Below are 21151 nucleotides of genomic sequence, written 5' to 3'. Positions count from 1 at the left end.
CAGGGTAGACACTACCTTAACTACGCCACTCAGGGGTGTGGATTTTTCTGCTGATCTACTTTTCTAGTGTAGCCTAGGCCTTAAACAGCACCCCTATCACTGCACTATGGGTCTCAGCACTGCCTTGTATCTTTGCAGACCCACCAATTGACATGCCTCTTTCGCTTCCAGCTTCACCCTCTGCATGTCCCCTATACAAGGCTTTGCAAGGGGGTCCTCAGAACTTAACCTTACTGTTTTTTCCTCAGTGCCTGTACCAGGAGATTCCTCCCGTGGCCAGGACCAGGGCTTTTAGAGCCCCTTTATGCTACTCTGAGCCTTTTATGTTGCATAAAGGGGCTAGGGTGGGGGTGAGGCTCTCCCTCTCTCTGCTTAATATATTCGTCTGTATCACCTGTTCAATCATTACCCCATTCTCTGCCTCAAAAGGAGAAGTTTTTCCTAAGTTAAAACGGCTCCCTTTTTGTGAAATGAGGCAACACCAAATGTCACAGCACCTGGCTTATAATTGATTTTTGTGTCCAAGCACATGTTCTTACAAAGGGATTTTAATGAGCACAGCATGGAAGTAGGACACAAGTTTTGTAGAGTAGTTTTGAGCAGTGCCCCAAATTCCACTCTGTTACACTGAAAGAAATCTAAAGTACTGGAACTCCATTAAGTCCACTGAGGTTATTCCAGTTTACGCTGTTATACATGAAAGTACAATTTGTCTCTGTGTACAAGAGGAGTAGCAGTCTGGCTGGCTCCAGTGAGCCAATGTGAGTTTGCCATTAATTTAAATGGAAGCTCTAGGTAGCTAATCTTTAAGTTATTTCTAAAGTGCTTGTCAATCACCATGGTATTAAACCCTAGCCAATATCAGTATTAGCTTGTAACATGTACTAGACTTTTTTGTTCACAAAATCAAATGGACTGTCTATATCCAAGCATTTCCCCCATGCATCAGGCATGCAACAATGAGATTCAAGAGTCAAATTAGTGCAGTACCTGAATTAATGAAGTACCGGAAAGATCTGGGACTAGAATCGCGATCAACACACTCTATCCTGAAACCCTCAATGTTGGTCCCAACAGTTAGGTCTACCGGAATTGCCAATGAATAGGTATTGGCTGAACAAACTGGTTTTTCATCATTTACTTCAAGAACATTGATGGTTACCTGAAAGAGAGGCAGCTGATCAGGTGTGATTCTTCCATATGCTGTGCCAGAATATTGCCAGCTCTAGTAGCCAGTAAGATCTGTTGTTCTTTCTTTTGATTGACAGTAGTTAAACAAGAGTGGCAGGGAAGGTCCATTAATTTAGTTTTTGCCTTGAACATGTTAAAGTTCAAGAGATCATGATCTTATGTTGTGACCAATGTCCCTTTTAGAACTCCAATTCCTTAAGGCAAATTATGTTCTAACATTGCACTTTCTTTTATGTGGGACTTTTGATTTTTTTGAATTGCCTAAAGTATGTCATAGTCAGAATGGGAAATAATACTTTACACTTATTAGATCTAGCCCAGGGGCAGGCAAACTTTTTGGCCTGAGGGCTGCATCAGGTTTTGGAAATTGTATGGAGGGCTGGTTAGGGGAAGGGGTCATGGCCCAGCCCCCTTCAACCCCCCTGTTCCCAGACAGCCCCCCCGGGACCCCTGCCCCATCCACCCCCCTCCCCGCTCCCTGTCCTCTGACTGCCTCCGGAACCTCTGCCCCTAACTGCCCCCCACCACCCCATTCAACCCCTCCTCTCATTCCTGACTGCCACCCCAAGACCCCTGCCCCCATTCAACCTCCTTGTTCCCCGCCCTCTGCCCGCCCCCTGCCCACTCCTCCAAACTCCCCTGCCTTCTATCCAACCCCTCCCCACTCCCTGCCCCCTTACCGTGCTGTCTGGGTCACCGGCGGCTGGTGGCCCTATAGCTACGCCGCCTGGCTGGAGCCAGCCACGCCGTCGCCACTGCACAGCACAGAGCACCGGGGCTCTGCAGCAGCACTGCCCCAGAAGCTCACAGCCCTGCCGCCCAGAGCATTGCACCAGCAGCGAAGTGAGCTGAGGCTGCGGGACAGGGGGAACAGCTAGCTTCCCAGGCCAGGAGCTCAGGGGCCGGGCAGGAGGGTCCCGCGGGCCAGATGTGACCTGTGGGCCATAATTTGTCCACCTCTGATCTAGCCATTCAAGGTTCTCAAAGAGCTTCACAAATGTTAATTTAAGCTTCCCGACATTTAATAATAATTCAAGGACTGAGGTTTTTATATCCCAGCTTGACAAAGCCCTGGCTGGGATGATTTAGTTGGGGATTGGTCCTGCTTTGAGCAGGGAGTTGGACTAGATGACCGCCTGAGGTCTCTTCCAACCCTGATATTCTATGATTCTATGACCGTTCCATGCATGAAGGGAGCCCATGTGGAGATGAGGGGCAGTGAGAGGGTAAGCATTCTCCCCTCAACCCCTCTTGTTCCTTCACCAAGCAGTTACTGGCTGGGAATGGTAAATTGGGCCTAAAATTTGGAGATAATACAATTTTTTTGAATAGCAAAATCAAATGTAATGCAAAAATGGGGTAAACAGAGATGTTAACCACTGAAGGAAACAGTTTATATGCACAGAAGTTCGGTGTTCTCCGAAACATATGTGGAGTGAATGTAAGCTTATGTCTGCACTTAACAGCAGCGTGTACAGTACAGGTACTACACATGTAGGTATACACCACAGTGAAAGGCAGGCTGCATCCATACTTGTCACTGTGCTGTGTAGCTACATGTGGCAGTGAAAGGCTCCAGCAGTAAGGAAAGGCTCCAGCAGCTCCCCACTGCCAGAGTCTTTCACTGTTTCCAGGAAAGGCTCTGGAAGATGGGAGGCAGCAGAGAGAGGCTCTGGCAGCAGGAAACTGCTGGAGCCTTTCCCCACTGCTGCCAGCCTTTCACCATGATGGGGAAAGGCTGCTGCAGCAGGGAGACAGCAGGAGACTATGCTGCTAAAAATAGCCGTGTAGACATGGGAGGCATTGCTTGGACATGTAGAGTGTATCTACCCTAGCTTTCAGGAGTGCTGGACACTCTACTCCATTCAGTCAAGCTGTGCCTCACTGTCTACACAGCTCTTTATACCTGTGCTAGCTGGGCATGCAGTATCTGTACTCAACATGCTGCTGTAAGTGTAGACATGCTCTTTACAGCCTTTGTGGATACACAGAAAGCTCTCTTACTGCCCACCAAAAATATCAAGAATGAATAACAGGCAGATAAAAGATAGTGTTGAAAGGAAAAAACAACAAATAAAAACACTGCTTTTTTCTTCTTTTTTTTAATGCCAGGACTCCCTGCTCCCTCCCACTGTATCCTCCCTTTGTTTGAAATTCAGCCCTGCGTAGAGAGCCAGCCCACAGCCTTAATATCACTTCAATGGGAGTTGAGTGGTGCATAGGTCTTGGGATGACCGTGGTCATAGGCTAAATTTTGCCTCAGGTTGGGGAGACATTTGCAGAAGTGATATAGTTACTCACAGACACTGTAGCAAGCTTCTCTGTGTCAGAAGCTTGCACTGTGAGGATGTACTTCTGCGTTGTTTCATAGTCTAATGTTGCTATAATCTCCAGATTTCCTTCATTTGGGTCAATCCAAAATATATTTGTGTAAGAAAGGGTACCTCCTCCAGCTACAATAGAATATGTGATTCCAGTAAATGGTAAATCCTTGTCTGTTGCCCTCACTTCTCCAATGCTGGATCCAGCTGAAAAGAAGAGTCATGTTATTTTAACATTTAAAAAAAATTAAATTCAAAATGAAATGTAAAGACCATAAGGCTCCTCCTAAGTGAGTTTCTTAGTTGAAATGACGTAGGCAGATTTTGATGTAACTCTGATTTGGGACTTGTCTATACAAGTAGTTATTCCAGAATAGTCATTCCGAATTAACTGTTGGTATGGATGTTCTTTATTCCAGAATAATAGTCCCTTATTCCAAATTAGTGTAATCCATTTCCAAAGGTATTCTTATTCTGGAATGAGTGTGTTCACACCAGGACTTAGTCAGGAATAGATGCTGTGCTTGAAGTTCACATGCTACCTTAATCTGAATTAACTTCTTGGTATAAACGAGCCCTCAATATTTGTTTTATTTCTTTTTTTTAACCAAAAAAATTTTTAAAAAAAAAGGAGGAGGAAGAAGAAATACAAAACTTTCCTATATTTTGGCTGTCAGTTTCCCCATATATGATTTTTCATATGTGAAGCGAGAGTGACTTCTATGCAAGAGTTAATTTCACCCTAAATGCATATTTAAATAACCTGCTTTATATGAATTATGGATGTAAGCAGAGTCAGGATAAGCTCTACACTGACATCTGGTGGAAAGAATTTCAGAGAGTGTATTTGCATAGGCACGCCTACCCTATCCCAGACTCCCAAGCTGTGGGACTGCTTGGTGACAAATTGCTCACCCTCAGTTGGGTGGTACTGGCTGGACATGGGTTCCAAAACCCAGAGAACTGAGAGAGGCTGGGGACAGGTGTTTGTGCCTGGTGGTGCAGTCTCCTTGTGGAGCCAGAAGCACCAGTTGCACCCTCTCCTCTCTCCACTGTGGAATATCAGAGTTGATTTTTTTATTCCCTTAAGAATTTAAATACAGGTTACTGAGCTGAAATCACTTTGGGCTAGTGGTGCACTTGCACTGGGGCTCCCCCACTAAGAGCTGAGATCACTAAGAGTTGAAATCACTAAAGAGCTGAAATAACTGAGCTGAGAGCACTGAGTACTGTGCTAACTAGTGGGGGAGCCTGAAGATATGCTGTGGAACAGAGCGGCTGGCGGAGTGGAGCAGTTGTGGGGACGGCTGGAGCAGATCACGGGACAGCTGGTGGCAGCAGAGTGGCTGACAGAGCGGAGTAGCTGTGGGACGGGTGGAGCGGCCCACAGAGCGAGCGGAGCCGAGCAGTTTGCAGAGAGAACTGGAGCAGCTCATGGAGCAGAGCAGCTGGTGAAGCGGAGCAGTTTCTGAGGACGGCTGGAGGAGCAGCGTGGAGCGGCTGGTAAAGCGGAGCAGTTCGTGGAGAAGGCAGAAGCAGAACCCACGGAGAGGCAGGGCAGTTGGCCCTGGACCACGTAAGGTGCCCCTTTCTATCCAGGCTGTGGGGGAGGGACCTCTACAGATAAACTCTCAAACTCTGGGGTGGCATTGACCAGATACTTTTGGGTTGTTGGACTTTGGGGTGATTGGACTTAAAACCCTAAGGGAAAAAAGGACAGTGCCAAACGTACTTGGAGGTGGGGTTTTGTTTATGGTTTGTGTTATAACCCTGTTTGTGGTGTTTCTCCAATGGGATGCCGCATTAATTCCTTCCTTTATTAAAAAGATTTTGCTAGACTCAGACTCCGTGCTTGCGAGAGGGGAAGTATTGCCTCCTAGAGGCGCCCAGGGGGGTGTGGTATGTGAGTGTCCCAGGTCACTGGGTGGGGGCTCGAGCCGGTTATGCATTGTGTTACTGAAACGGAACCCCTGGATACTGAACCCGGCCCTTGTTGCTGCCAACTCAGAGGGGCAGAAGGGTTACATTTTTGGGGGCTCGTCCGGGATGCCTGGATCAGTACCCCTCGCAAGCACCTGTTGAGTGTTCCACTGTAATGGGAAATAATTGTGTTTATATTTTGAGGAAACTACTGTTTGTATAATGGCTAATATGTCGGGTTTGCTGGGCTCCAGTCCTGCAGCCTCTAGCTCAGGGGCGGCAGATTCAGCCTATGATTGGGCAAACGCACTGGGGCATATATTGGAAAAGATTGTGTTGGCCTATGCTACGTCGAACTCTTGTCGTAAGTTAAGGTTATTTGATGGGGAAGAGGAGTTTGAACTCTGGTCGGAGCATACTACTGAAATGCTGCGGGATTGGGCCGTACCCGATGTAGAAAAGCGACGATGTCTAATAGAGAGCCTTAGTGGCCCAGCATTAGATGTAATTCACACCCTGAAGCTCATTAACCCTGAGGTCAGTGTGAAGGACTGCCTAGAGGCCCTTGATAATACCTTTGGGAGCATAGAGGGCCCTGAGGACAGTTACTGTAAATTCATTAATTCCCAACAGCAAAGGGGTGAGAAAATTTCAGCCTATATACAGAGGCTGGAGAGACTACGGGCTTGTCTACATCAGAAAGTTGCAGCGCTGGTGAGGGAGTTACAGCGCTGCAACTTTGAAGGTGTACACATCTGCAGGGCATCACCAGCGCTGCAACTCCCTGTTTGCAGCGCTGGCCGTACTCCCGTTTTGTCTCGGGTGTAGAGGATCCAGCGCTGGTGATCCAGCGCTGGTAATCCAATGTAGACACTTACCAGCGCTTTTCTTGACCTCCGTGGAAGAAGGAAGCCTCTGGTAATCAAGCTGGTCTCCTTTCCCGGTTTGCTCTCTCGTTCCCGGCACCCCGAGCAAGCAGGTCTCCTTCCCTGCGGTTTGCTGGGTGGCTCCGGGAACGCGAGAGCAAACCGCGGCGAAGCTGGTCTCCTTTCCCGGTTTGCTCTCTCGTTCCCGGAACCCCGAGCAAGCAGGTCTCCTTCCCTGCGGTTTGCTGGGTGGCTCCGGGAACGCGAGAGCAAACCGCGGCGAAGCTGGTCTCCTTTCCCGGTTTGCTCTCTCGTTCCCGGAACCCCGAGCAAGCAGGTCTCCTTCCCTGCGGTTTGCTGGGTGGCTCCGGGAACGCGAGAGCAAACCGCGGCGAAGCTGGTCTCCTTTCCCGGTTTGCTCTCTCGTTCCCGGAACCCCGAGCAAGCAGGTCTCCTTCCCTGCGGTTTGCTGGGTGGCTCCGGGAACGCGAGAGCAAACCGCGGCGAAGCTGGTCTCCTTTCCCGGTTTGCTCTCTCGTTCCCGGAACCCCGAGCAAGCAGGTCTCCTTCCCTGCGGTTTGCTGGGTGGCTCCGGGAATGCGAGAGCAAACCGCGGCGAAGCTGGTCTCCTTTCCCGGTTTGCTCTCGCGTTCCCGGAACCCCCCTTGAAGCCGCCCAACAGCGCTGCAGTGTGGCCACATCTAACACCACTTGCAGCGCTGGTTGCTGTAAGTGTGGCCACTCTGCAGCGCTGGCCCTATACAGCTGTACTAATACAGCTGTAACAACCAGCGCTGCAAAATTTTAGATGTAGACATGGCCTACTTCAGAGAGCTGTTATGAGGGGAGCAGTGACTGCTGAGCAGATGGATCAGACCAGACTGGCTCAAGTTGTAAGAGGGACTCAGTATCAGAACCCGATCCTACTTCACCTCCAACTAACAGAACGGCAGGAACATCCCCCAAGTTACTCCCAGCTGATAAAGAAGGTCAGGGAAGAAGAAGAAAGGCAGGCGGCCAGCGAGTGTTGGGAAGCCCAAACATTGGAACCAGCCAGCACGATGCCACAGCCAATGGCCAGTGTACTGATGGTGAGCACCACAGAGGAACTTGCCAAACAAATGCAAGTCCTGACAGAACGGATAGCTGAGCTGCAAAGCATCATTGACCAAGCTAAGATTTCCAGGAATAAGGAGCCTCAGACTATGACGATAGAGAAGTCAGTATCTAGAGTCACCGTCCCACCTCGCCGAATGGGGAAAGGACAATTCTTTTGCTACCGGTGTGGTCAGGATGGGCACAGTGCTGCTAACTGCCATAAGGAAGAGAACCCCTCTTTAGTGTATGAAAAGCTGAGGATTAGTTGGAAGAGATCCAGTAGCTGTCAGAAGGTCCGGGGACAGAGACCACCTAGGCCTAGACGATTTGAAGATTCCCCCAGAAGAGACCATCCAGCTGGGATCCCTGCAGGACTGATAGGGCCTCGAGCAGAGGTCATGGTGAGGATTGAAGGGGCGGAGTGTAAAGCCGTGCTTGACACTGGATCTCAAGTGACTATTATATTTCAGTCATTCTATCAACAGATGCTTAGGCACCTGCCCATACAGCCACTGACTGGCATTGGTCTGTGTGGCCTCAGCATGGATGAATACCCCTATCAAGGGTATGTCATAGTGCACCTGGAATTCCCAGAGGAGGTTGCTGGGGTAAGGCAAGAGGTAGACACCGCTGCCTTAATATGCCCTGACCCGAAAGGGACCTCTGATGTGTCTGTGCTGATAGGGACCAACTCCAGCCTCTTTAGGATACTGGCCGATTACTGCAGACAGCAAGCAGGAGACCAATATTTGAACACCTTGGTGATACACACACACTGTGCCGCGGCTTACAGAAAAATTGAGGACACAAGAAAAGTGATGCCTGATTTGCCAGTAGGAGCACTGAGGTATGCGAGCCCGGTCCCTTTAGTGGTGCCTGCCATGTCAGAAAAGGAGGTGATTGTCAGGAGTACCTGCCTAAAAGGCAGTAAGGGAACATTAGCTGTGGTAGAGCAGCCAACCAAGGGAGGGCTCCCAGAAGGAGTGCTGGTTCTCAGTGGAGTCATAACCCTACCTGTTGAAGCCCAGGAGGAGGTGACGATACTGGTTGCTAATGAAACACGCCGTGATGTGTTTGTAAAACCAGGGCAGAAGATTGCAGACATCTTTGAGCCTGAAAGCGTTGTGAGACCCCAGTGTGAAGCTGAAGTTCCAATGATAGATCCTGCGAAGTTTGACTTCGGGGACTCACCGCTGTCTGAGGAGTGGAAGGATCGCCTGAGGAAGAAGCTTTGCGAGAGATCCAAGGTGTTCTCACTACATGAGTGGGACGTGGGATGTGCAAAGGGAGTGGAACACCATATCAGGCTACAAGATCCCCGACCCTTCAGGGAGAGTTCTAGGAGGATTGCCCTCTCTGAGATGGAAGACGTGCGCCATCATCTTCAAGAGCTGATCGCGAATGGTATCATCACAGAGTCACGAAGCCCCTATGCCTCACCCATTGTGGTTGCTCATAAGAAGAGTGGAAAAATCCGGATGTGTATTGACTACCGCACCCTAAACAGGCGCACTACAGTTGATCAATACACCATGCCTCGAGTACAAGATGCCTTGGACTGTTTGCTGGGAAGTCAGTGGTTCTCTGTGTTGGATCTTCGGAGTGGATACTACCAGATCCCTCTGGGAGAAGAGGATAAGGAGAAGACAGCCTTCATCTGCCCGTTAGGGTTCTACCAGTTCGAACGCATGCCACAAGGGATTTCTGGGGCCCCTGCCACATTTCAACGACTTATGGAAAAAGTCGTGGGAGACATGAATTTACTGCAGGTGTTAGTTTATTTGGATGACCTGATTGTGTTTGGAAGAACCCTGGAGGAACATGAAGAAAGACTTCTTAAAGTGCTCGATAGGTTGGAGGCATACGGTTTGAAGCTTTCAATCGATAAATGCCAGTTCTGCCAAACCTCAGTGAAGTATGTAGGTCACATCGTGTCCCAAGAGGGTGTGAGTACTGACCCCGATAAAATAGAAGCACTCACTGCCTGGCCACGTCCCAGTAACTACAGAGAACTCAAGACGTTTCTTGGATTTAGTGGCTACTACCGCAGATTTGTGAAGAACTATGCTACGATTGTAAAACCTCTGAATGATCTTACCAGGGGATACCAGTCCAACAAGAACAAATCTAAGACCCAGAATAAGCGGAGGCCTCCAAAGCCTCCTTTGCAGAGACACTATGGCCCCTTCGAACCATTTGGGCCGCGGTGGGATGAAAGATGTGAGAGGGCTTTTCGGGAAATCATTACTTGCCTAACTCATGCTCCCATCCTAGTCTTTGCTGACCCAAGCAAACCGTTTATCCTGCATACTGATGCCAGTTTGGAGGGTCTGGGAGCAGTACTGTATCAGGAAGTGGAAGGCAAATGCAAACCGGTAGCCTTTGCCAGCCGAGGACTGTCTGACAGTGAAACTCGCTACCCCATCCATAAGCTGGAGTTCTTGGCCTTGAAATGGGCCATCACTGAGAAATTTCGAGACTACTTGTACGGTGCTCAGTTCCAGGTGTGGACAGACAACAACCCACTGACCTATGTGTTAACAAGTGCTAAATTGGATGCTACAGGCCAGAGATGGGTGGCCGCCTTGGCTAGCTATGAGTTCAGCATTCAATACCGATCGGGGAGGAGCAATGTAGATGCAGATGCCTTGTCCAGACGTCCGCAGGCACCTGATGTCGCTGTGATACCCACGGATGGCGTGAGAGCTATCTGCAGTGTGAGTCGCCGAGAGCTGGAGGCCCCTGAGAGCCTTCATGGATGTGTTGCTGAAGCTTTGGGCCTGCCCCCTGAATGCGTGCCTTCTGCTTCAGTGAACTATATTGCTTTGGACCAATCTCCCTTGCCCATGCTCAATGCAGCTGACTGGCAGGAAGCCCAGCTGCAAGATGTTGACATTTGTGATACACTACTTGCCAAAAGAGAGGGGCGAGGCCCATCTGCGGTTGTCCCACCTACCCCAGAGGGTAAACTACTATTGAGAGAATGGACCAAACTGAAACTGATTCAGGGAGTGCTACACCGCGTGACCACAGACCCTCTACAAAAGCAACGGAATCAACTAGTGCTGCCAAAAGAGTACAGAGCCCTGGCCATGAGGGCCCTGCATGATGACTTTGGACATTTAGGGATGGAGAGGACCCTGGAACTTATCCGCAGTAGGTTCTATTGGCCTCGGATGGCCGAAGATGTTCGCAGAAAATGTGACACCTGCGCTCGATGTGTTCAAAGGAAAACTCCCCACAGGGGCCGCATATCTGAAGAACATCACCAGCAACAAACCTCTGGAGCTGGTTTGCATTGATTTCTTGTCCTTAGAAGTAGACAAGAGGAATATTGGGAACATTCTAGTAGTGACCGACCATTATACGCGATATGCACAGGCATACCCCACACGTGATCAGAAGGCCACTACCGTCGCTCGAGTACTGTGGGAAAAATATTTCTCAGTTTATGGATTCCCAGCCCGGATACACTCAGATCAGGGACGAGATTTTGAGAGTCACCTTCTGAAGTAGGTGCTGAGGATAGCAGGTATTAAAAAGTCGAGGACAACGCCTTACCACCCACAAGGTGACCCTCAGCCAGAGAGGTTCAACCGAACCCTATTGGATATGTTAGGGACGTTGCGGCCAGAGCAGAAGGCAACCTGGAGCCAACATGTTGCATTTCTGGTGCACGCCTACAATGCCACAAAGAACGATGCTACGGGGGTCACCCCATATCTCTTGATGTTTGGGCGAGAACCAAGACTACCCATAGATTTGTGCTTTGGTGTATCAGAGGATGGCGATAGCTATGAAACCCATCAGCAATATGTATCCCGACTACGAGAAAAGCTACGGGATGCTTATCACTTAGCTACGTCTGCAGCTCGGAAGAACGCAGACCGCAACAAACAGCGATATGATGCTAGGGTGCGTCTGCAAGAGCTCCAGCCAGGGGACAGAGTCCTGCTGCGAAATTTGGGTATTGCTGGCAAGCACAAGATAGCTGACAGATGGAAGGCAATACCTTACTTAGTGATGGAAAAGCTAGGAGACCTGCCGGTCTACAAGATCAAACCTGAAGAGGGTCCTGAAGAGGGTCAAAACCGTGCATAGAAACCTTTTGCTTCCTGTGGGAGAATTGGTAGGCAGCCCTTATGAGATGGGCCACAACAGGGCAACTGGGCAGAACGAAGGTGCTGTACCAAAGCCGCCTTCCAACGTGGACAGCCGGCCTCCTGCAGCTAACCTACCCCTACTCAGCACATCTGACAGTGAGTCTGAGGAGGAAGACACAACCATGGTGTATCCTGGGATGAAGACAAGATTTCAGTCTCGATCCGCTGAATCAGAAGAGAGCACACCCTCTTCCGCCCTAAACCCTATGGCAGAAGTATTTAGGCCCATTCCTGACACTCCTGAGCCACTGGTGGGACCCCCGTGTAATGACTTACACAGACTATTGGACAGTGGTGACATACAGATGGAGGATGTCCAGAGCTCCTGCGACCCTCCACTGTTAGAACTAGAAATGCAGGGGCCTATGCCAGTACCCGAGGGGAACTCACAGGAAACCTCCCCATCCGTTACTCAAGAGGATGTCCCCTCTACCATAGCAACAGAGATTCTCAATAGGCGAGACAGGGTAATAAGACCAGTGAAACGGTTAACTTACGATGCACCTGGGGTGATTAGTGAGGAGCCTATACATTTAGCACACAGGTTTGTGAAAGCTAAAGTGGGCTATCTAATGCCCTTTGGAGGGGACCAATAAGTTGGTATAGTAGGGAATGTGATTTGTCGGGACGACAAATTCTTGGCTGGGGGGAGGATGTAAGCAGAGTCAGGATAAGCTCTACACTGACATCTGGTGGAAAGAATTTCAGAGAGTGTATTTGCATAGGCACGCCTACCCTATCCCAGACTCCCAAGCTGTGGGACTGCTTGGTGACAAATTGCTCACCCTCAGTTGGGTGGTATTGGCTAGACATGGGACATGGGTTCCAAAACCCAGAGAATTGAGAGAGGCTGGGGACAGGTGTTTGTGCCTGGTGGTGCAGCCTCCTTGTGGAGCCAGAAGCACCAGTTGCACTCTCTCCACTGTGGAATATCAGAGTTGATTTTTTTATTCCCTTAAGAGTTTAAATACAGGTTACTGAGCTGAAATCACTTTGGGCTAGTGGTGCACTTGCACTGGGGCTCCCCCACTAAGAGCTGAGATCACTAAGAGTTGAAATCACTAAAGAGCTGAAATAACTGAGCTGAGAGCACTGAGTACTGTGCTAACTAGTGGGGGAGCCTGAAGATATGCTGTGGAACAGAGCGGCTGGCGGAGTGGAGCAGTTGTGGGGACGGCTGGAGCAGATCACGGGACAGCTGGTGGCAGCAGAGTGGCTGACAGAGCGGAGTAGCTGTGGGACGGGTGGAGCGGCCCACAGAGCGAGCGGAGCCGAGCAGTTTGCAGAGAGAACTGGAGCAGCTCATGGAGCAGAGCAGCTGGTGGAGCGGAGCAGTTTCTGAGGACGGCTGGAGGAGCAGCGTGGAGCGGCTGGTAAAGCGGAGCAGTTCGTGGAGAAGGCAGAAGCAGAACCCACGGAGAGGCAGGGCAGTTGGCCCTGGACCACGTAAGGTGCCCCTTTCTATCCAGGCTGTGGGGGAGGGACCTCTACAGATAAACTCTCAAACTCTGGGGTGGCATTGACCAGATACTTTTGGGTTGTTGGACTTTGGGGTGATTGGACTTAAAACCCTAAGGGAAAAAAGGACAGTGCCAAACGTACTTGGAGGTGGGGTTTTGTTTATGGTTTGTGTTATAACCCTGTTTGTGGTGTTTCTCCAATGGGATGCCGCATTAATTCCTTCCTTTATTAAAAAGACTTTGCTAGACTCAGACTCCGTGCTTGCGAGAGGGGAAGTATTGCCTCCTAGAGGCGCCCAGGGGGGTGTGGTATGTGAGTGTCCCAGGTCACTGGGTGGGGGCTCGAGCCGGTTATGCATTGTGTTACTGAAACGGAACCCCTGGATACTGAACCTGGCCCTTGTTGCTGCCAACTCAGAGGGGCAGAAGGGTTACATGGGCTAAATGCCAAAAGTGAAGCAGGGAGGGGGGGTTGGGGAGCTGTTGTCACTGAGGCCATCAACATTTCATTTATTTCTCCTCCTGGCTCTGAATTCCAGCCCTGCTGCAGATTGCTAGCTCCTAGTTGGTGTGACAACCAGCATGCTTTCTGCTGGCACTACCCCATCCCCTAAATCCCGTTAGAGCCCACATCTGTATTTTCTCCAAAAATGTGTGCTGTTTTGTAAAGGGTTTTTAAAGCAACAGTATTTAAAGGTTTACACTAACACTTGTTTAACTCGTATAAGCATTTTGCAGAATCCAGCAAAGCTCTGTGATGGACACAGAGGTTTATAGTCACACGTGTTTCAGAGATTTATTTAAATAATTACATTACAAAGGTCTGAATCACACAGGTGGGAGGAGGGAAGCACATGCAAGACAAGAAACTCCATGAGGTTCCCCATATCGTGCCTACAGAGAGGCTGTGTATGATGCCTAGCCTTACCCCTACACTATGGAACTAACAGGTTTCTCAAAACCAAAGCATTCCTGATAGCTGCATGAATCTACGGGGAACAGCTGAAGATCAGGGCCCTGGCTCTCTACATGGGGACCTGTGCATCCACACTTTGGGTATGTCTACACTACTCGTCAGATCGGCGGGCAGCAATCGATCCAGCGGGAATCGATTTATCGCATCTAGTATAAACGTGATAAATCAACCCCCCCCCCGAGCCCTCTCCCATTGACTCCTGTACTCCAGCGCCAAGAGAGGCGCAGGCAGAGTCGATGGGTGAGTGGCAGCAGTCAACTCACCGCAGTGAAGACACCACTGTAAGTCAATCTAACTACGTCGACTTCAGCTATGTTATTCACGCAGCTGAAGTTGTGTAACTTAGATTGATTCCCCCCCAGTGTAGACCAGGGTTAAGTCTCTGCTCTCCTTGATTCCCATCAGCAAATTGACATTTTAACTCCTGCATCAGAGGGGTAGCCATGTTAGTCTGTATCCACAAAAACAACGAGGAGTCTGGTGGCACCTTAAAGACTAACAGATTTATTTGGGCATAAGCTTTCGTGGGCAAAAAACCCACTTTTTCAGATGAATGGAGTGAAAATTACAGAAGCCACACTGCCAGGGAATACTAGCCAGCCAAGCCACCAGAAAACCTCTCTTCTGAGGAGACACAACTGAACCCACATCTCCTGAGTCCCAGTCTTACCATTACACCAGCCTTTGTTTTGCAGTTTTGCTTGAAAAGCCTGTTTGAGCATTGCTGAGCTCAAACAGGCTCTTTCAAACCACACAAAGCTTGTAAAGTTTCAGAAGCAGCCTCAGCATGTTCCCACCCCGAATGCAGGCCAGGTTTTGGTAGGTATTGCAGGCCCAGTCTTTTCTTGCAATTTTGCTGTAGGCCTGCATACTTTTTTCAAGTGAGGGTTCTGTGCATTGTCTTTTGTCTCCCTAAAGTTGTGGCCATCTTGAGCTGATATGACACCTTGTCATAGGGTATATAAACCCCACCCTGGCTGGGAAGAGGTTAATGGCAGCCTGTGAGCTTAGTCAGCCCCACCCTTTAAACCTGCCAAAGGTGGCAAGCCTGAAGGGAGGAGTCAAAGAGGAAAAGCTCAGCTCAATAGTGGCGGACCAGGACAGGTGGCTCTCTTGTGCTAGGCCCTTGATGGAAGGCCTGGCTAAGGCCAGAGGAAACCTAGAAGCTGCCTGAAGGAAGTCTGGGCTGGGACCCAGGGCCTGTCCAGAGCCTTCTAGATGCCAGAGCCTCCTGGGGTAGCCAGGGACCTTTCAATTTGCTTTGTTCCCTATAACTGATCTGAGACACAAGATGTAGACCAGGCCTTCCTTGAGAGGTCCACATCTCCTTCTGGTCAGTCACTAGTGAGCTAGACTCTTTCCTCTTTTAACTCCTTTCTCCAGGCTTGGCACCTCTCACAGGTGTAACAGCACAGGGCTGATGGAGCCCACAGGCTCTCATCAAATCCTTCCCAGCCTGGAGCAGCTGTCAGTAGGGGACACCAGCAGAGAAGACCCTGCTGAACAAGCTCAGCTATGAAGGGGCACCTGGTGGTGAGTTACCCTTCTGCTTTACTGTATATTTAGCCAGTGGGTAATGTATGTCTCAATGCTGCTGGGAAAAAATATCAGGTTTCACGGTCCCAATATGTGGGTCATTTTTTAAAAATGAAATATGGTGGTGGGGAGGGAGGGAAACACTACAGTGTGTGGTGGGAGAGTGGATTTAAATAGACTACAGCTTATATTTGGAGGATGAGGTTTTCTTTTTTTACTTCTAAATTTTTGCTGCCTCCAATTTAAGCCTGGTTTAATAACATGTTGTAATAGAAAAGTTCCATAGCCAAAGAAAATTGGCTGTGCTGTACAAACTAGGAAAAAACTGGCCCTTTAAACCCAGTGAAAATGCCTGCAAATGGTTGTAATTTCCATCTTTTACCCTCTCCCCTCAAATTCCTGATGAAACTCTGTCTGTTCCTCTCAATTACTGTACACTCCAAGTAAAAAGATTTAAAAAGCCAGAGTTAAATGCAGCTGAAGGTAAGGTACATTGTAAACACACAGGTGCCAGGCACTCTACACAGAGGAAGAAAACACTGCAGAGAAGTTGCTTAGGAATAATGCAGAACAAAAGGTCCAGTTAGAGCAGAGAAGCTGGAAGGTCCATGGAGCAAGGAGAAGTGGAAAAGGCAGTGGGACATCTCAGGGAGGCTGAGGCAGCCCATGTAAAAGAGGTGCAAAAAATTCTCAGATGGCATGAGTGGAAAAACTCATGCTTGAAAGTGTTCTGCAAAATTGTTTAACCTGCAAATTTTTGCTATTGCAAAAACAGGTTCCTCACAAGAAATATGTTTTCCCCCACTCCAAAGTGAGTGCAAGTCTAACTCTGTTTCCTTGTATATACTACTCTGCTAGGCGGGAGTGGATGATCTTGTGCTTACAGCATTGCCCTGGGATTCAGGGGCATGATGACACTCCACCCACTACAACAGAGGCTTCAAGGGCTCCTCAAAAGGCAGGTTTATGACTGTCATTCACAGTGCCAGATACAGGGGAATCATCCCTCAGCTGAAGCAAGGCTTTTTGGACCCATTTATGCTCTTTTAAGTAGTGTAAAGTGGGGAGTGAGGATCTTGCCCAAGAAATGTGTGTTCAGTTCTTGGTTCTACCACAGAATTGCTATGTAACCTTTGGCAAATCACTTAATTTCTCTCCCCCATTTGTAAAATAAATACTTACTTCCTTTCTCCCACCCTTTGCCTGTTTTGTCTATTTACATTGTAAACTCTGTACTATGAGGTTGTGCAGTCAGGCCCTGATCTTGGCTGGGGCTTTGAGGCACTTTTGTAATACAAACTAATATATTTTTGCTCCAAAATAATTATTTTACACTGTAACAACCTTACATCTATAGGATAGCCTTTACTTACTGTACCTCGAGTAATCTCTGAAACACTGAATACGTATGATGGGCTATTGAAGACTGGGAAGAACTCATTCACGGGAGTTATTTTGATGTAAATGTAGATATTATCTGGAAACATAATGAAAGATTAACTAATGATTAAGTATGGCTATGAAAACATGTGTTGAACATAAACGTATTTTGAATATCATTGCTCCTTCTATGCAGTAACAGCATAGGGAAAAAAAATCTCAAAGAAGAATAAAAGGGATACTTGCTAGTATAGTAAGGCTGGGCAATGTCTTGCACCACAACTGTCAAAGTATATTCCTCAACTGCTAGATTATCTGGATTTTCGAAATCCAGATCTCCAATCAACTAGATTAAAAAAAGAAAACTGTATTTATACCTCATTACATAAAGTCACAGCACACACCAAGCAAATTATAATTTCCAGTGTTCTGTCAATGTGCTGGCTAAACACATATACCACTGCCCTCTTTGAATTATACAAGCAATTAATAAATTACAGGTGAATACGCTGTCTGGTGTCTAGCTGTAATTCCTAACTCCACTACAGCCGAGAAGATTCTTTCTCCTTTAGCTAAACTTGTAGGGGCCCTGTGCTACATGTAGCGAAAGTCTTGATCTTTTTATCTTTTGAGTTCAAAGTGTGAGTAATATGCTGGCTAAGTGTAACAAGTCCCTTATCTCATGGTTGGTCCATAAAGAGGAAAAGAACCTACTACCACCACTACCAACAAACAATGTTGATCCTTTAGATCAGAGGCTCTCAACCAGGGGTCTGGGCCCCCCTGGGGGGCCACGAGCAGGTTTCAAGGGGTCCTCCAAAATAAACCAGAGAGCAAGGCCATCATTAGACTCACTGGGACCCAGGGCAGAAAGCCAAAGCCCAAGCAACTTAGCTTTGCAGGGCCCCAGGCAATTGCCCTGCTTGCTACCCCCTAATGCCAGCCCTGGTTTTTTATCTACTGGATATGCAGTGGCACAGGTGGGCCATGGAGTTTTTATAGCATGTTGGGGGAGTCTCAGAAAGAAAAAGGTTGAGAACCCCTGCTTTAGATCATGGGATGTAGGCCTATGCCGAAGGTCTCAGGTTCAGTCTCTGATGATAATCCCTGGAGAGAGTCATTACAAAGTAGTTGCCCAAATGGGGAATTAAAACCCTGTCTCTTGCATTGTGCCATACTTTGTAGCACCCTCACCGGGGTTGTCAGCACTAAAACTCAAGTCTCTACCATTTGAGTTAAAATAGTAACTCCTTCAGCCGGTAGCAGTACTAGGCTCTTATCCTCTATGAAATAGCCAATGTAGGGGAAATGGCACATTTAGCCAGAATGTTACATTATACAGCCAATGTGAGCAGAAGAGATTAGGACCATAAATTCCTGTGTTGTCATGCAAATGTTTCCTAGACTTGTAGATGAGGAAGTTTGTGGTACATCATCATCCATCATGCTTCTGCAATGTTCTCTTTTGAATGGTATAGCTAGGTGCTTGCTGGTTGGTATATTGCAGTTTTTTATCCACAAAACAAGCAACATTACACATGCCAAGCAACTGGATAGAGTTCTTGTAACTGCAGATCTGATATCGGCACAAGGAATCCATTGTTCTGTCATGTGAAATAAACAAGTGCAAATCCCAAGATGCATTTGTATGAAATGACCACCTTGAGTAGCTCTACAGTTCTTACCAGTGGAGTCAGGAGGCAGTTTTGAGTTGCTTCTCTGGTATGTCAGTCTTTCTTCTGAACAGCCAAGATCTCATGTAGTATGTTACAAACACTTGTGTGAATTGGGATTAGTCTGGCACTGTTTAAATTGCTGAGACCTGCCCCTTGTTGCTTTTATTATGCCTCCATATCAATGTTAAACAGGAAAGAGTTTCAAAGCACTATCTTGACATTCATTATGTGTCCTCACACTCCTTAGAAAGGAGATTTCGAACAAGTCTATGGCTTTGGGATTTTTCACCAATTTTAACCATTCTTTCAAATTTTAGAATAAAGAGCAATTGTGCATCATGATCTCTCGACTCCATAGAGAACATTGTCACCAAAATAAATCATGCACACATTTTATCAACAGGTTCAATAGACTTCACCCTAGCCCTATGTGAATAACAATTTTTCCTGAAAGGATAATGAATGTAGAGCATTGGAAGATACCTTAATTAGATTTAACAAACTGCCATCTTAATTGAGACTTCCTAAAACAAAACAATTAACTAACCACAATTCTTCCCGAGCCCGATGGATTCAGTGTGAATTTGTTACTTCCAAGTCCAGACAATCCAGTGAAGTTAAATTCATTATTTGATGGTTCAACATCTATATCCTGGCAATGATCTCGCAGGCCAAGGAGAAGTGTCCCAGAGGTGGCTGTTTCATATACCTCAAGTCTGTCAAAAAGAAATGTTTCCCATCATGCCTCTTTACAACATTGCTCTTAACAGCTTTTGAAGTGTACTGCATATTGACTTCCGCATACTTTTCAAACCAAAATCCCAGATTCTAACACCCCAAACTTTAGGAGCAGAGCTGGAATCTGATCTGTATCTTGTGGCTAACCCCTTTCTCTCTTCAATGGGCTGAACCAAAACCCTTAGACAAACCCAGACCAAATGCTTGGAACACCTCTTAACTTTGGAACTAGCATCAGGATCTTAGTTTGATCCACCTCTAATTTTAAATGAATATCTTTTAAAAATCCACAGTTCAGTACTCTATCTACATGCTGAGACATGCTAGTCCATTTGCACCTTAATTGATACTTGGCCTTGTTTTTTCTTTACTGAACAAAATACTTAAGTATCTGCTTAATTCTACTCATTTGAGTAGCCCCATTAAAGTTGATGTGGAACCAAAATCAATCAGACTACATGCATGCTTAAAGTATATGTTTATGTCCTTTGTTGGATCAGGGCCTAGGAGGGCATAAGATTACTTTCAAACACTGAAATTAGTTTTTATTCTTTATCTTAGGACAGCATGTGATTTATTTCCAACTAAACTAATTACAATAACCCATGATCTGTCAGCTGAATCTGATATACCTCAATCAAAGCAATTGTCATTCATCTCACATCAGTTTTGCAGAACTGAAGAGTCATTTTCTCCATGAATGGAATAGTAGACAACCATAAAGTTGGAGTGAGTTCCAGATGCTCTGTTGTGGTGATTGTCATCTTGACAACGTCATCTTCTATTGATGAAAGGCTCGGATACCCATATTATAATGCAATGTCAAGAACCTGATCCACAATGATTTTGCAGCTTTCTGCAATTCTGTTTCCCACAATATCTCCTCCATCTCCCTACTTCCTTATTGCTTACAGGGATGGAGTGGAATCATGACAGCTCCAGTCACTTCACTCAATACTCCTTGAGCAGCCTTATATATTTCAGGCAAGATGGGAATAGCTTGTGCTTTGTCTGAGACATAGATTTGTGGGGATTTATCTACAGGATGTGGGGCTCTATCCTGAGAAGCAGGGACCTTGAAAAAGACTGTGGGGTTATGGTGGATAATAACTGAATATGAGCTCCCAGTGTAATGCTATGGCTAAAAGAGTTAATGTGATCCTTGGATGCACAAACAGGAGAATCTTGAGCAGGAGTAGGGTCAACAGGGCTGGGTCTAGGCACCAGCATCCCAAGCATTTTTTCAAGGGGCAGCACTTTTCAAGGGGCAGCACAACAGCTTTTTGTTTGCTTTCTTTTTTGCTTCGACAGTGGCACTCTGATTTTTTTTTTTGCTTGGGGTGGCAAAAAACCTGGAGCCACCCCTGAGGGTCAATCTCCATATTTGCCACTGGTATGACCACGACTGAACACTGTGTCCAGTTCTGGTGTCCACAATTCAAAAAGGATGTTGATAAATTGGAGAGGGTGAGGAGAAAAGACATGTGAATGATAAAAGGATTAGAAAACATGCCTTATAACGATAAATGCAAGGAGCTGAATCTATTTAGCTTAACAAAGAGAAGGTAAAGGATGACTCGATCGTGGTAAATAAGTACCTACATGGGGAACAAATATTTGATAAAAGGTTCTTCAATCCAATGGCTGGAAGCTAACATTAGACAAATTCAGACTGGAAATAAGATATAATTTTTTTAACAGTCCAAGTAATTAACCATTGGAGTAGTTTACGAAGGGTCATGGTAGATTCTTCATCACTGACAATTTTTAAATCAAGCTTGGATGTTTTTCTAAAGGACCTGCTCTAGTTCAAACAGGAATTATTT

At 47.2% G+C, this 21151-nt stretch overlaps 1 protein-coding gene across 1 annotated transcript in view; it reads right to left on the bottom strand.

Annotated features, from left to right (window-relative positions):
* The window catches only part of CDHR3 (cadherin related family member 3), an 83734-nt gene that overhangs the window by 28636 nt on the left and 33947 nt on the right, over positions 1-21151 (bottom strand). Inside the window, exons 9-13 of the mRNA XM_050926221.1 lie at positions 19135-19303; positions 17158-17257; positions 16910-17008; positions 3493-3719; positions 991-1162 (exon numbers count right to left, since the gene is read on the bottom strand). Coding sequence (XP_050782178.1) covers positions 991-1162; positions 3493-3719; positions 16910-17008; positions 17158-17257; positions 19135-19303 — 767 coding nt within the window. The remainder of the gene's footprint in view (positions 1-990; positions 1163-3492; positions 3720-16909; positions 17009-17157; positions 17258-19134; positions 19304-21151) is intronic.

Source organism: Gopherus flavomarginatus, chromosome 1 (genome assembly GCF_025201925.1).
Source record: "Gopherus flavomarginatus isolate rGopFla2 chromosome 1, rGopFla2.mat.asm, whole genome shotgun sequence".
Lineage (NCBI taxonomy): Eukaryota > Metazoa > Chordata > Testudines > Testudinidae > Gopherus > Gopherus flavomarginatus.
The sequence above is the reverse complement of the archived record's forward strand: the minus strand, read 5'-3'. Positions and strand labels throughout refer to the sequence as shown.